Below are 15,230 nucleotides of genomic sequence, written 5' to 3'. Positions count from 1 at the left end.
GTAGCATGTCGGACCGCTGGGATGCTATTTATTGTAGCAGATTTCGCGCCTGGGTGATCAAGGGAAGCAGGACAAGATGCCAAACTGAGCATTGACCATGAGGTCTTGCTTCTGTTGTTCGGGACAGAGAGTACGAAGCAACAAGAACTGCTTTTTGAGACATGCATGAGTCTAATCCAAGACCAGAGTATCATGGCTTGACCCAGAAGGCCTTTGCTCCCCAGCCGCAACGAGAGATGCAGCAGCAACCTGGATCATAATTACCGGAACTTTCTCGCATGTAAGCTGTACTGACAAGAAACCAACCCTGGACTCCATGCTCGTCACACACATCAACCCTGCTCATAGCCCGTGCTATGAGTGTATATCGACAGTGGCTCCTGGACAGTGACGAAAGACGTTGTTCAGGTTTTTGACTTCCGGCGTGAAGTCTCATGCCATGCTGACTGACTTACGGTAAGATCTCTCGAGGGTTTTTGTGAAGCCATATTGGCTCAGAGTACCCCGGGGGTCAGGCTTGTTATCAGCTTGGTAGCATGATACAGGGTCTGTATATATAAAGCATACTATCCTAGGATACTTCCCATTTATTTTATTTTTCTTATTCGTCCCAGGCTGTCCTATATTAGTTAAACAGGACTGAGATATGACTACAAACCTTGTGTAATACTATTAAAAGGTGATATATATATGTATACACAAATATCCGTCCCCAGAGATAGTACGTCACGTTGTGTCGCTCGTAATCTGAGGTATAACACCTAAGTTAGCATCTCAACCGATAGTGGGCGCGCAGCCGGAAGGACACGCTAAGTTGTCTACATCCATGTAAGAATGGTGAACAGGGCCGGGGTTGCGTCGGATGCGAAAAGGTTTATGTGGGAGATGAGCATGGAGTCCAGGGTTGATTTAACCAGCTCATAGGACAGGCTATGGTGGAGTACCGACAGTGGTTCCTGGAGGTTGACGACAGACGTTATCCATTGGCATGAGATATTGCTGTTCAACCGCCTGCATAAAGTTAGGCCAGTGTGCCTTTTTGGCTTTGAGTAGGTTTTGAGAAGAAATGCAAGAAGAATCCTCGTATCAAGCTAATTTCTGTCCCCCTTGAACTATCTTCTCTCCCTAGCCTACTCTCCTCGTTCTAATTGATCTGAAAATGCAGAACCGCTGGGAATGAGGCATAAAAGCAAGGGCTTGGCAGTATTGTGGTATGGGCATAGACCTAGATGGCGGGATATGAAATTTCCGTCTACACAATGTATATGTGACGCCTGGGTTTTGTATAAGCGTGGAATATATAGTAGTAGCGAAGCAAATACTTACCTATATACCCACTTGTCCCTTCCATCCGCCTCTTGACGAGTTATAATTTAGCAAATAATTAGAATATTATTACGGCGGTATTGGAAACGATGGGTTCTAAGGATTGACCACTACGAAGCACAAAGGGGCAAATATAACCGCGAAAGCCAGTCTGCATTGAATAAAATCTACCATGCCAGATACGCGACTTTCTAGAAGCTACCAAACCCAAGTTTCATCCGGAGTCCCCCTACCATCGCACCCCTTAGGAGGACGGACCAGGTCCCACCCCTGCCAGAACTTCGGCGTCCAGTTCTTGTTCTCGATGCCTTCGTAGGCCAAGAACCACCCAACGAAGTACTTGAACCATAGTTAAACTGGTCAGCATGTGAGATAGTAAATGGAGTACGAGGTTTTCCAGTTGACTTACAAGGTGGACGTGGGCGCGTGCCAGACAAGATTTCGAGCCTTCCCAGGATACGGGTCGAAGCCCCACGGATAGAGCTTCATGCGCCCCTCTTTGAATCTCTCCCGGATAAGATCCCTCTCAGGTCGATCCAAGGCCCAGAAGACGTTAGCTCCCCGGTAGTCCCCGAGCTGCACCCCGGGCACAATCTCATACACAATGTACATCAGGAAGCCTCCTGGCACGGAACCACTTTCGTCTTGCTTGGTCACTCTTTCTTCTAAGAGACGCGGTACAATGAGAGGCCTCTTCTTCGGAAGTGACCTGTACACCTTTAGCTCAACGGGACACCACGACGTATTAGCTTGCCGAGCTCGCATCCTGGCCGACTCGGCTTCCGTGCCCCTGTTCATTATCTGCTTATAGATGCGCATATACGCCTTGGTGCGCGAACCTTTCTTCTCAACAAGAAGGCGTATGGCTGTCCAAGCGGGCCCAACCCTAGCGAGGTAGTCATCGTGGTCGTGTTGGAAGGTGTGCTCGCTGATAGCCTCCTGGACGACCCATTCGTTATTTAGCTTTATCTTTGACCCTGGACCAATCTCCTCCTGGGAGAACCACTTTGAACGCATTGTTGCTTTAGATTTATTCCAAGGCATCGTCAGAAAGGATTTCGAAGTATGACCTTGCTTTTCGCGATGGAAACTCAGTCTCTGAAACATGTTATCTGCGGGACAGACTATAGGCATTTATTAGACTTGACACGATGCATTACTTCATTGTGTTACAGCCTTTCGGAACCTTGACCCCGGCGACAACCTTGTGAAATTGAAATGGTAGCGGTTCATCAGTATCTGCCAAAAGCCCCTAGTGGCCGTGCAAGTTCCGACGGTAAGCCATAATGACATAGTAACTAGTAAGTATACTATGTCATTTCCATAGCCGAGATCGAGTTATGAATTTATCATTAGCCCCTCTTCCCAACCAAGGGAGTCGGTTCAAGGAAGAAGATTGGGGATATTTCCTGTTCAATGATCATATAAAAGGAATGCGATGGCCTGCCAAGTCATGCCGACGCCTACAACATCAGCAATGATGGCTCCAGCTAGCAAACCGAGTCTCATAATTTCGGCCACATGATTTATACAGACCAGCTGCCAGAATTTTAGCTCTTGCCCGCGCTGCATGCCCTTCATTCGGGGGTTCGCCTGATTAATAATACACAGGTTCACGCAGGCCTCCTCATGATCATTGAATTGATACTTCTGGATATTTAATTACTTTTCATGCATTGCAATCCTCTCATAGTCCTCCCTTATTGGTTGGATGAGAATATCATTTCGCATCCGTTCTGGTATCGAACGACCACTGGAGATTCTCTGCGATCTGATATGCGCTTGACTCGAAAGCGCGGTTGTCCAGCATTTTCGAGATATCTACTCCTCTCTTGGCCCTCTTGCGTTGTCTCGCTGTAGTATCACCGGCATCTTCTACCGCTGAAGCAGATATACAGTGCTACCCTTCTCTCTAAGGTGTTGGGTGATTCTGAAGGCATTGTAGCTTCATGGCGAATCTTTAACATGTGTTGGATCATTTTCCTTGTTACATCAGTATTTCGGTGGTCGGCATTCTTGGTGTTCTCTTTCTTAGAAACGATGACTTGTAGCAGCAACTCCAGCTTGCGTCACCCATGACATTGCGATTGAAGACGGGAAGATGAGATACAGGGGGTAATTGGGCGCATTACTTCTGAGCTTGTAGCCCAATTAGATGTGCAGTATATTTCGGTTGCTGCTAGTATCAGAAACGGTGGATATCGTATGTATGGTCAGTCTCGGAGTCAGTGAAATTCCACAATGGGTGTCTTTGCGCGTTGCCTGATCAGTGACATCACTCAAGGGTTATATTTTCCACTATCTGATATTTCGTGCATAGTAGAAGCCAGAGACAGAAGGCCTAGATGAGACCATCCCGTCTGCTACCAAAATGATAGGCAGGCTTGCTTTAATCGTTAGATGTGCAAACGGAGACCATGAAATCAACAGGCGTGACTATTCATGGATTAGTATAAAGGCGGGGGGGGGATATCAGCTCCGATCTCTTATTAGTGGACCCAATCGGCAGCGCAGAGCCCTGCGTTCGGCGGATCATAAGCCGCTGCAGTACTATTTTCGTCAAGCGATAAGAAATGATATTCGTGTCATGTACTACCTCCTTACTAAGGATGTGCTTGGTGACAAACTCCCGGCTGCAGAGCAACCGCTCGTCCTCTGTCCAGGGAGGGGTCTCAACAATCGGGCGTACACGGCTGCTGGTGAATAGTTAAAATCAGAAAACTTACGATTGCATCTGGATCATTGAACGGGCGCATGTTACCGTGTATACCGGGACCAGTAAAATGGGAATATCGTTGGACCACCATGGCCCAGTGCCGATAGCGTGGCTTGCGACATATACCTCCCATTCTTCGCCTTTCACCATTATGGTATTCTCAGTGGGAAATAGCATAAGCTATTACTGTTATCATGTTTCTTCTGATTTAAGTTAGAAAAATATTACATAGAGACTTTCTCAGTTCTTCGTCTCTCCACTGGTTGTCATGTGCCACAATGTCCCAGAGTTCACTGAGAAAGTTGATAGTAGCAATGTTCTTGTCTTCTTTGCTCAGCTCTGCATGTGGGCTGATATTGTCCTCTGGAAGTTCACTATTCACAAGGTGTGTCTCTTACTTCGCTTGACCACTTGAATGTTCTAGGACGGATTGTTCTGCATGACCTGAAATATCTCCAGTGTTTTCAAAGATAACTGGGTTTTGGAATGTCCAGCTTTCTTACACAGAGACAATGGGGAGAATGTAGGTGACTTCTACTTTGATAGGATTAAGCCCCTTTTATAAGAAGACATGTCTTGTATTCCTATTTGTAGGACTGTTTGTCTTCTATATCTCTGAAGGGATAGTCTATGAGAATTATTTGTCTGATTTAGGATAACAGATATGGACCTCTACCAGTCTTCTAGTTCATGATATATAGTATTATTAGTAAATAATATTAATACAGTGACCGGCGCTTGTGTCTTTATTAAGCTTGTAGATCTTAATATATTTTATAGCTTTGGAACATGTTCCACTCTGGTAGAAAGATATGTGATTTAAAGAATGTATTAAAATAAGCAACACAGGATCTATCTTAAACTTCCTGTCAAAAATTATATGATTATAGTAGTTCTCTTGAGGCTATAAAACTAATAAAGTATATACATGTTCAGTATTTTGAGTATGATCATATTCCTGATATTATCAAGATGCTTAGTTGTTTGTGTTATAGATGTAGCAAGGCCAGGAAGATCAGGGTATTAGAAGAAAAGAAGAAGAAGCTTTGAAGAAAAATAGCAGTATTTATATACCTATTCAGGTACGGTGAATCTTTAGAAAGAGGTGATAGGGCTTCATTCTTATCCCTGCCTGATGATGCTGCTTTGCCAGTTCATGTTGGTATTCATGTATTGGTCTTTACTACCTCTATCACTATCTTTCTTCACCTTGCATGGGATGGGAAAGGGGTTGTGTTGAATGCGAAAAGCCCTGGCTCTGATTGAGGGACGGGGTTGGTGCAGATGCACACATCGGGATATCTGATTTTACAGTTAATAAAGTGGCTCTATGAGCTCACCGACCCCTAATAGGAGTTTGTAGCAGGCACAGCAGGAAAACAATGATTGATTCTACTAAGGTCTGATTATAGTAGCGGCTAGTCCAAAGTTCTAAGAGTATGTGGCTGTATGCATCTCAATCCGCCTTATACTTCTCCAACACCTCGTCCCCTTCATCATCCGAACCTCTCAGTTCATTCAGAGCATCCAACGCAGCATCCAACTCCTTCCCGTTTCCTAACTCATCTAAAACGAACAACAGATTCTTCGTCTTGACGATCGGCCCGTCTGTCGTCTTGACCAGCATCGACAGAGGTCTCGGTGCAATTACTGATCTCTCCACCTGCAGATACATCCCTATTCGTGACCCAGTGCCCGAGAGCGACGTAGAAGGCTGCGAGTCAGCCAACGCAAGCAGGCCATCACCCTCTTCTGCCGAGATACCCTGCGGAGGCTCGTCAGAAACCCTATAAACCAGCGTCATCCGTAGCCCAAGAGGCATTTCCTCGGCGACGACGATCTCTCTGGCCTCGTGGTGAGAAGTTATGCTAGCTTTGCATTTTGTCCCGGAAGGGCCGGGACCGGAACCTGATGCTGGGCGGATTTGGATTTCCGTGGTACTAGGACCGATTTGGTTTTCGAAAAGAAGGTTTTCTGGATCGTTTACTAATTGGGGCCAGAATATATGTGCCAAGGTAGAGTGGTTGTGGAAGATTTGTTGGACGTCTTCTAAGTTGAGGGTGGAGGGGATGTGGTAGTATGATGTCTTGGCGTGCTTGGTGGAATAGAAGACTGATGGCTTGTTAAAAACCGGAATACTTTTCATGACCCACCGAAGCTAATAACTCGGGATGAGAGGGAGGTCTGGGAGTGGATTGACTAACAGGAATTCATGGTGATGGCGGGGATGCCAGGTAACGGGAGAATTGGGCTAGATTTGATTATGATATCAGGCTTCGGTTTCTATTTTCCTATTTTCGGCGGAAGAGTCGGATGCATTGCGGATGCATGCGGTTAGATAGAGATGTATTTGGTGATTGCAGGTAATTGTTTAGAGGTCGGAAAAAGGTATAGTAATTGGGAAAGACGATGGAACAACGTTCCGTGGGACAGACGGCGGAGTGCAGTGACAGGCGGCTCTAACCGACTCGAGGAGTCCCTGCCAAGAGGAGGGGGGAGAAGCACATGAAGAAAGAATATGCAGTGAACCGTAGCGATGCAGACGACGAAGAGACGGTGACGGATTTCACTAGTCCGGTGGGTCTGAAATCTTTCCACTTTGAGCCTGCGATTGTCACATTTTCTAACAAACGTGCCGCATCTACAACAGTCGCAAGTTCCTCACTTGGATTTCATCTGCTGCTCTAGTTATAGTGATCAAATCTTCAGATATTTACATGGTGCGGGTCCAGTCGACCTTCAGCATCTATATCAGTGACCTCCCAGTGGATGTCTGTCTTAAGCATAATGCCATCGCCATCATGTAATGCATCTTGGCTCTCTCCTAGCCGGCTTTCGCTCATGCGCTGGCGGGAGACTGCGCGGAATGGCGCGCTGAATCTCTTCGCATTGCTCTGTCCTGAGTAGGTTCGATTATGCGCGTAGGACGGCCCCAGCATTTGTGGGAGGTAGCGCTTCACAAAGACATATAATGCTGGAGTGGAGCCGCAGAATATGGCTATAGGTATAATATTCAGTCCTAGGCCTGAGGCGTTAGGGACGGGAAAGGGTACGTACCGACGTAGGCTTCGATGCCACACCAATTAAGTGAGGCAGCCAGCACGTATGTTTCGTCTGGATTGTTGGCTAGTTGCAAGACTGTGTGATATCTCACGCAAGCAGCTGCATTGGTTAATCAGAAAATGGTTTTAAAAGAAAAAAAAGAAGAATAAAAAAGGATAGTGGAAAGGAGAGGGGCAAGCGGGAGGGGAAAGCGAAGAGAAAGAGAGAGAGAACGAGTGGAAGGAGTGAGACCAAAGAGTGAGAGGAAAGAAAAACATCAATGACAGAACGGACAACGTACCAGCTATAGACAAAAGGCCTACACTAAAAACTCCCAATACTGCAATCTTCTTTCGCTGCAAGATGATGATCAGTAGGTAGCAAAAGAGTAGGGAAGAGTATCTTTGTACTTACCAAAGAGATACGAACACGCCATAGCATCGGAATGGGAACAGCCCAGATGAGAATATCCATGACAATGACGAGGATGCCATTAACTTCATAGAACTTCTGCTGGGACGCCGTTGACATGCAATGTCCTGACTTGGCCGAATTCCAAAATTTAGAAGGTGGTATGCAGGAGATTGTATCAACGAAGAAGCTTGAGATCGATACTCCCAGAACTATGAAGATAACGGAGTACACAAGCCATAGCATGAAACGTCGTGTTTCAAGTCGGAGATAGAACCATAGGAGAGATAGCTTGATGAAACACAATCCCAGCACGTAGAGGAGGCGTGTAGCCCATATACACTGATTATAGTCAGCAGGGCATACTCTTCCTAGGCCTGGGGTTATAACTTGTGAGCTGCCACCACCACACCGGCCAGGCTGCCTCCATATACCAGTCTTCGCTCATGCCACACCTTCTGCCTAATGTATAAGGCAAGGCTTGTTTTCTGTGGATACAGAAACACTTCACCTTCCCATCTATTTCGAATCCTGCTGGGGACCCGATCTAGCAGCCGATTGACCAATATAATGCCTGAGACGCCATGTAGATGCCTTAGGCGACAAATTCTCGCACAGATGGCGACATACATAAAGTGGCAGGTAAGGTAGGTGGAGGGTGTGGCATAAGCGTAGGCTAGTATGTGGAGGCAGCCTGGCTGGTGTGGCTGTAGCGTATCCCTATAACTTGCCTTGAACATAGGGACCCGATCTTCGATAGGAACATCTGAATCTTAATTTCACATTAGAAGGAGGTAAGTTCAAGAGGACTAGTAAATGGCGTACAGTGTTTTCCAACGCCATAATATGCGGCTGCCACGGTTAATAACTCAATTACCGAAGTCTTTACGTGCTTGGACCTACCCACAATCGATGCGATGGAGAGACCGTATGTTAAGATCTGATTGAAAGGTCAACACCTGATGGAGCATTGGGCCGTCGCTGTATGCTTACAGTTCCGATTACCATAAGGACTGCATGTCTGTTAGTGAACATGGGAGGACATGGGTACGGTATTCGGCTCACCGTCATCAGCTCCCCACGCGCGCAGCAAAAGTGTCCTTACATAGACGCGAAGGGCAATTACGGCCGAGGTAAATGCCATAAATGCTACCCCAATCCCAAGCACCGTCGTTTGCTGCCCTGTGAAGGACGTACCCTTTCCCAGCGATCGCGGCAGCATCTCGAGACCTTGCAACGACGGCCAGTGCTCAAGAAGCCTCGGTCGCGATTAAAGTGCGGCATTTTCTTATATTATATGTCGGTTTAGACCAACTTTGGAGCAAGAGAAGCGGCCCATTGCATTCGCCTAACTAACCAGGGTCATGCTGGTAGGGTTTATGTTCCAGACTTCTGTGGAGGATGAGGTTGAATTAACAGGGGTGCCTCAAGTGTTTGATTGGCCTGTGTGAGGGAGTAAGTACAAGGATGCTGCCATGTTGTCGCCAGCTACTCGGCCGGAAGGGAAAGGATCACCACTCACAATAATACTGATTGCCTCGGAGTTCGGGTTGGACAGCAACAGCCATGCGCCGATTAAATGAAGTCAAGACATGGCATAACCAATTAGGCAAGAGGTATATCTAGCCTTAGGTCCCACAGTAAGCACGGGTGAATCGCATCGAGGGCTAAAGCAGGAGCAAGGAACTAGATGCACTTTTAGTTGGATTGTCGATGGATAGTTTAGTGGGAAGCCCACAACGGGATGGCTTGATCCCGGTCCTATAATGAGCCTAGCGCCCTGTCACGGGGCCTAGCTTCCTTTCCAGTCTCTGATGTCTCTCCCTTTTCTTGTTCTCTCCGTTCTCTTTCAATTTACCCATAGTCTTCTCCAGGCCTAGAATTGGGCTTAGGTAGATCTGCAGTCGCAGATACTTACACAAGTTTTTCTCTGAAAGAAAGGGGCATGTCTGGTGACAAGAGAATTTTTGTGGGCGCATCCAGAATCTAGCCTACAATTCCGAAGGCTGCCATAAGGCACAATGATTCTCGGCCGTGGACCTAGGAGCCCACATAATGAGAGCACCACTGGTCGCCGGACATGAAGTGATTCCACATTGTTAGCCAGCTGAGGCAGACGACCGGTTCGTTGCACTTAGTGGGGCAAAAGAACGGCTTCAAGTTGGTGCGCACACGGGTGGATATGTACACCAATCTATGACCAACTAGGCATAGGAAACTTGGAAACAGTAGCTGGCTACGGACAAACATGTGCACAGTCGATCCCATCATTAATCTAACTCAGAGGCCGGGCCACTTTCTGGTATCTCTGTCAAAGCCTTGGAATCAGCGACTAATATGACATGTTAGTTTTAGTTTTTCGAAACTATGTCCACTAAAAGGCTCCGTCCGGTGTTATAATTGCCCCCGTTTCTTAACAAAGCACTCTATAATAAAACGGAATGATGGAGTCATATGTCGCCCGCTGGATTAGGATGCCATGGCGGAGCGTACGACCAATCCCTTACGGCTCTGTCAATTATGACGGCGGGTCATTCTTGGTCTTCTTATTCCACCTAAAACTTACTTCTAATGATAAAAGGGGCGTGGGGGAGACCCCTTTCTTCCTCTCAAGTTGAATCTCATTATACCTTAAGCGTGGTTCACAATGGGCAGTATCTCTGGCGACAAAGTCGCTTTGGTTTTCGGCGCAAGTGGGATATCCGGCTGGGCTGTGACTAGAAGCCTGCTGGAATATCCAACTCACAGCACTTTTTCACGGGTGATCGGCTTGACGCATCGGCCCCAAACGCGGGGACAACTAGGCCTCCCCGATGATCCGAAATTGGAGGTGTATTCAGGCATTAACCTGCGGGGTAGCCTGGATGAAGTGATGAGCCAGATGCGTGAAACAATCCCGCAGCTAGATCAGATCACCCATGTATACTATCTCGGTAAGACATCATTTATTAATAGGCGACCTCGTAGGGTATGGTGTGAGTATCTCTACTAACATCTCAGCGTACTCCAATGCTACCGCATACACCAAAAATGTGATGGATATCAAGAGCATCAACGTTGCCATGACCTACAATGCTGTCCATGCCTGTGATACTCTGTGTAAGAACATGGCCTTCTTCGTGCTGCAAACAGGTACCAATGTATGCTATACCCTGAAAATATCGAGTCAACAATAACCTAACTGAAAAGTACTACGGCGTCGCGGTTTTTCAACACATCGACAAGCTCACCTTCAATACACCTCTGAGGGAAGACGCCCCGCGTGTCCCATCCCCGTACGGTGAGGAGATTTTCTACTATGGCCAGGTTGACTTGATCCGAGAAGCAGCTCAGGGGAAGAGCTGGGGGTGGTGTGAAGTTCGCCCAGATCAAATCATAGGTATGGACACGCCTACCATGAGACACTAGGCTAAACTGTGCTAACAAGAGGATACCCAGGCCATGTACCCAGTACCACAAGCATGACCACAGTCGAGCCAATAGCTCTCTACCTCTCACTTTACCGTTACGTGTACGGCCACGGCGCTACTGTCCCGTTTCCAGGCACGCCCACCAATTATGTCTACACGTTCACAGATTCATCTCAAGACATAATCTCGCGAGCAGAGATCTATCTCTCTGTCGTGAAACCACACGAAGCCAATGGCGAAGCATTCAATATCGCAGACACGGCCACTCCAGGCCCATGGTGCGCCAAATGGCCTATCCTCGCGGAGTACTTCGGTCTGAAGGCCACAGGACCAACGCAGGAGGACTACGCAGCGATTGATAAGTGGTGGTACGATCACCAAGACGACTACGATCGCATGTGCAAGGAGTACGGTCTACAAAGGCGGGATATCGGACCAGAAACCTGGCTCTTCGTCTACGCCGGGTTCAAACTATTGGATCGAAATCGCGAATTCAGCTTGGACAAGATCCGTAGCTTTGGGTTCACGGAGGAGAGGTCAGTAGGCAAGGGCCATATCTTGGCGTTTGACCGTATGGCCAAGGTTGGGGTGATTCCAACTAGAACGCAGCTTTTGCCGTCGACTAGTGTACAACCGAACTTGTAATGCGAGCACACTTTATTTGATTTGCAGTGTAGGATATGCTATAATTGACGGATCATCTGTTTTGCCGGATTTGGTTTCAGCCTTTTCATCTTTCTGTTGGCCTTCCAGGGATAATGTGGAAAATTGTATGCATAGTCTTACTAGTTTAGCACTATATATTTGGGAAGCGCTACCGCCCCACCAGCCTTCACTCATATCACACCCTCAGCCTATCTTAGAAGGCAAAGATGATTCTAAATAAGGTAAGGCTCACATCTGAGCCAGCAAAACTTCACCGTCTCCTCAAAGTAACCTCATTCGAATTTGATTCCAGATCGTGGTCTTATACCTCAGGCAGAAACATACTGCCTTAGGCAAAAACCATCTCTATTGGGGCGAAGGCGGTAGTATTTCTGCACATTGTGAAAACAAACCTGGCCTTACCTTGACCTCTGAGAACTACACCCACCACTTATCGTAATAATCTCAATACACGGTAAATTGTTCATTACAGATTGCAATGGTAGAGTTTTGACTTTGACAACCCTTAGCCCCTGGGATTAAGCTCACACTACGCCGAGCTGCAACCCGAAAGGAACGAAACGAGACAGGTGCATACTGGAGTTCCTTATTCGAGATCCTTGCATTCCATTCCGTGAAGAACCAAGTTTTCTTAGACGTCAGGTGATATCCTACACACTTTCGATTTCCTATTTTGGCTTAACCAAGCCATGTAGTCATAATATACAGCATATATAGAGAGAAGTGACGTAATAGAAGAAGAAGAAGAACAGGGAAAAGAACTTCGATCTAGAACCCGCCTCTCAATTCCGTCAACACAGCCTTCTGTCGCGGAGTACTCATCTTCTCGAACCGATCGACGCTCATCACAAAGGTACCGCGGCCGGCACTCAGACTGCGCAGGTGTTTCAAGTACCCGACCATTTCCTTGAGAGGTACCTTTGCCGTGATGGTTCTGGGTCGGTTGGCTGTGTCCGGGAGGGAGGCACCAACGGATCCAGATTCGAATGGGTCCGCAGGGGCGTAGACCTTCTTCGGGTCGATGGGTGGGAGGTCTTCAACCGGTTGGGGGGACGCGGAGAGGTCGGTTGATGTGAGGGGGATTTCTTCGTCGAGGGAAACGATATGGCCGCCGCGAGAGGAGGAAATGTCGTGTACAACGGCTCCGAGACTGGCTTCGTCGATGCTGATGATCACGTTCATGACGGGCTCCATCAGGGAAGTGCCTAGGCCGGAGGAGAGGAGGTCGCGGAGAGCGGCGGAGGTGGCCAGACGAGCTGCAGAGGACAGGGCAGCCGGGGTGGTGTCGGTGCCGAAGAGGTGTTCGGTTGGGTTGATAGTGAGGGTGACGCGGGTGTGGTGCATAGGGAAAGCGAACTGAGGGCCGCGAGCAAGGGCAGCTAGGCAGCCGTTTTGGAGGGAGGCTCGGAAGGAGGGTACGTCTAGGCCTGCGGGAAGTATGGGGCTTTCCTCGATGCCTTTACGGTTGCTTTCTACCTGCAGTTCTGGGGCGAGGATGATGATCTGGTTGCCCTCTTTGGTTTCGACTGAAAGTGCCTCTTCGGGTACTGGAGGTGCGTTGTCCGGGTCGAAAGGTTCCACTACTGCCGTGCAGCCGGCTTTGCCTTTGCGGCCGGCGATCTCCTTGTCGAAGATTTTGCTGGTGACAGGTGACTCTCCGAGCGGACATTCACGGTAGCCGATTTCAATGCGGCCCATTGTAGCCTTGGCTTTCAGGTCGTTGATGAGGCGGTCCCGGGCGATTTCGAGATGGAGCTCTCCCATGCCGCTTAGAAGCGTTTGCCCGGAGTCTTCATCAACAGTAACGTGGAGACTAGGGTCTTCACGTAGGAGTAGGGCCAGGCATTCATGGATCTTCTTCTCCTCGCTCAGGCTGTGTGGCTCGATACTGGCGAAGAAAACGGGAGGCGGCACCTGGATAGGGCGTAGTTGGAGGGTGTCAAGTGGTTCGGGTGGCGTTAATTTGTTGCCTGCATATGACACCAGTGTATCTCCGGTTCGAGCATGCTTCAGGCCAGCCACAACGCCGATATGTCCCTCGGGGATTGAATCCACCTCGACAGCGTCATTAGCGTACATCTTGAGCAGGCGCGGTGCACGTTCAGTGATATTGAGATTAGTGTTGAATATAGCACTGTTCCGGTCCAGGGAACCCGAGTAAACGCGCACATAAACCAAGACTCCCCGCTTGGCATCGTTAACCACCTTAAAGGCAAGCGCGCAGCTCTGAAGCTTCTCGATGGCATTTTGGGATTCGGCTTGAGTGACGGACTTCTTCTTTTTCTGCTTCCCTTTGGATATGGCCGCTTTTTCGCTCTGCTTGACTAATAGATCGCCGGAGAGTAGACTCCGAAGACCTCCGCTGACGCCTCCGATGCTAACCTCTGGATCAGGGGTTTCAAGGGGACTGGGAAGAAGATTTGTGACGGCGTCCAGGAGAGGCTGCACACCTATGTTGCGGAAGCTAGCACCTGCGAAAGTAGGGATGATCTTTCTACCCTGTTCTTGCAAAAGGCACCGGCGCAAGCTGTCCAGGATGTCGTTGGGAGGGACTGCGAGGTGATCTTCGTCATGTTCAAAAAACTTCTCGATCATAGTCTCATGATGCTCGCTAAGTAGCTCGACAAGTGCTGTCCTTGCGCGTCGAATCTCCTGTGCAAGCCCTGGTTCCTCGCCATCCAACTCTTGCAGGTTGAACATTTTGACGGCCTTACCGTCACCATCTTGCCATCGGAGACCCTGCAAATTAATCGCATCGCCAACTCCAACAAAGCGACCATTTCCGCCCTCGAACCACGGAATCTGGCAGACCGCGGGGTAGCCCGCAAGTCGGGAGCTTATCTCTCTTACCGTACGCCCAAAAGCTGCACCATCTCTATCCAGCTTGTTGATGTAGACAATCCTGGGAATACGATATGTGCTTGCTTGGTGCCATACTCGTTCCGTTTGAGCTTCGACGCCAGCGACGCCGTCCAGAATACACACCGCCCCGTCTAGAATGCGCAAAGAACGCATAACCTCAAAGGTAAAGTCCGCATGCCCAGGAGTGTCGATTAGGTTTACTGTATGAGATGTGGCAGATCTTGGGGTTTTTGGATTATCCTGAGCGGCTGCAATCTGATCACCAGCTGCTTGAGGCGGCCAATGGAAGGTGATGGCAGCAGATTGGATGGTGATCCCGCGAGCGCGTTCCGCAGGGAGAAAGTCTGTGACGGTGGACCCTTCATCCACATCTCCAATTCTTCGGGTAAAGCCACTGTAGTAGAGCATGCGCTCAGTGGTCGTTGTTTTACCGGCATCAATATGTGCAATGATGCCTATATTTCTAGTTCGGTCAAGGGTGTCTGCCTGTAATTTGGATGCAGACGATGAGAGCAACTGGATCCTAGGAAATTGCCCCTTCTTGGCCCCTGGAATCAAGGACGCATTACATCCCAGACGGCTGGTAGCTGCCTGGCATTGTCGTAGGCCAGTTGGCCGCACCGTCTGGTGAGAGGCGCGTAAGAAAAGAGCTGTAACCATTGGGACGGAAACTGTCTATGTAATGGGAGACAACAAATTGGCGTAATGTGGGACCTAGAACTTGACAAACATTGTCGAAGACAACTAGAAACAAGGATAATAATGTAGAAAAGAGAAAGGTCCAGCCCTTCAAAGGG

The 15,230-nt window shown here is 48.4% G+C and overlaps 5 protein-coding genes across 5 annotated transcripts; 1 reads left to right on the top strand and 4 right to left on the bottom strand.

Annotated features, from left to right (window-relative positions):
• Positions 1 to 1,731: 1,731 nt before the first annotated feature.
• Positions 1,732 to 2,343, bottom strand: AtWU_10163 (similar to An17g00600; the record flags this gene model as incomplete). The annotated part of the gene is made up of 1 exon (XM_035505268.1): positions 1,732 to 2,343. The coding sequence occupies one exon, from the start codon at positions 2,341 to 2,343 to the stop codon at positions 1,732 to 1,734; it is 612 nt and encodes a 203-aa protein (XP_035361161.1).
• Positions 2,344 to 5,498: 3,155 nt separating this feature from the next.
• AtWU_10162 (homoserine O-acetyltransferase) lies at positions 5,499 to 6,256 on the bottom strand (the record flags this gene model as incomplete). The annotated part of the gene is made up of 2 exons (XM_035505267.1): positions 5,499 to 6,154; positions 6,247 to 6,256. 2 exons carry the CDS (start codon positions 6,254 to 6,256, stop codon positions 5,499 to 5,501), a joined length of 666 nt encoding a protein of 221 aa, XP_035361160.1.
• A 491-nt stretch (positions 6,257 to 6,747) lies between these two features.
• On the bottom strand, positions 6,748 to 8,717 carry AtWU_10161 (homoserine O-acetyltransferase; the record flags this gene model as incomplete). The annotated part of the gene is made up of 9 exons (XM_035505266.1): positions 6,748 to 7,040; positions 7,100 to 7,204; positions 7,386 to 7,440; positions 7,499 to 7,837; positions 8,227 to 8,267; positions 8,321 to 8,347; positions 8,399 to 8,435; positions 8,489 to 8,508; positions 8,561 to 8,717. 9 exons carry the CDS (start codon positions 8,715 to 8,717, stop codon positions 6,748 to 6,750), a joined length of 1,074 nt encoding a protein of 357 aa, XP_035361159.1.
• Positions 8,718 to 10,142: 1,425 nt separating this feature from the next.
• AtWU_10160 (SDR family oxidoreductase) lies at positions 10,143 to 11,550 on the top strand (the record flags this gene model as incomplete). The annotated part of the gene is made up of 4 exons (XM_035505265.1): positions 10,143 to 10,428; positions 10,496 to 10,635; positions 10,685 to 10,874; positions 10,934 to 11,550. The coding sequence occupies 4 exons, from the start codon at positions 10,143 to 10,145 to the stop codon at positions 11,548 to 11,550; spliced, it is 1,233 nt and encodes a 410-aa protein (XP_035361158.1).
• A 789-nt stretch (positions 11,551 to 12,339) lies between these two features.
• Positions 12,340 to 15,093, bottom strand: AtWU_10159 (mitochondrial elongation factor MEF2; the record flags this gene model as incomplete). Its single annotated transcript, XM_035505264.1, has 1 exon — positions 12,340 to 15,093. The coding sequence occupies one exon, from the start codon at positions 15,091 to 15,093 to the stop codon at positions 12,340 to 12,342; it is 2,754 nt and encodes a 917-aa protein (XP_035361157.1).
• Between the last annotated feature and the right edge of the window lie 137 nt (positions 15,094 to 15,230).

Source organism: Aspergillus tubingensis (assembly GCF_013340325.1).
Source record: "Aspergillus tubingensis WU-2223L DNA, scaffold_12, whole genome shotgun sequence".
In the NCBI taxonomy this organism is placed as follows: domain Eukaryota; kingdom Fungi; phylum Ascomycota; class Eurotiomycetes; order Eurotiales; family Aspergillaceae; genus Aspergillus; species Aspergillus tubingensis.
The sequence above is the reverse complement of the archived record's forward strand: the minus strand, read 5'-3'. Positions and strand labels throughout refer to the sequence as shown.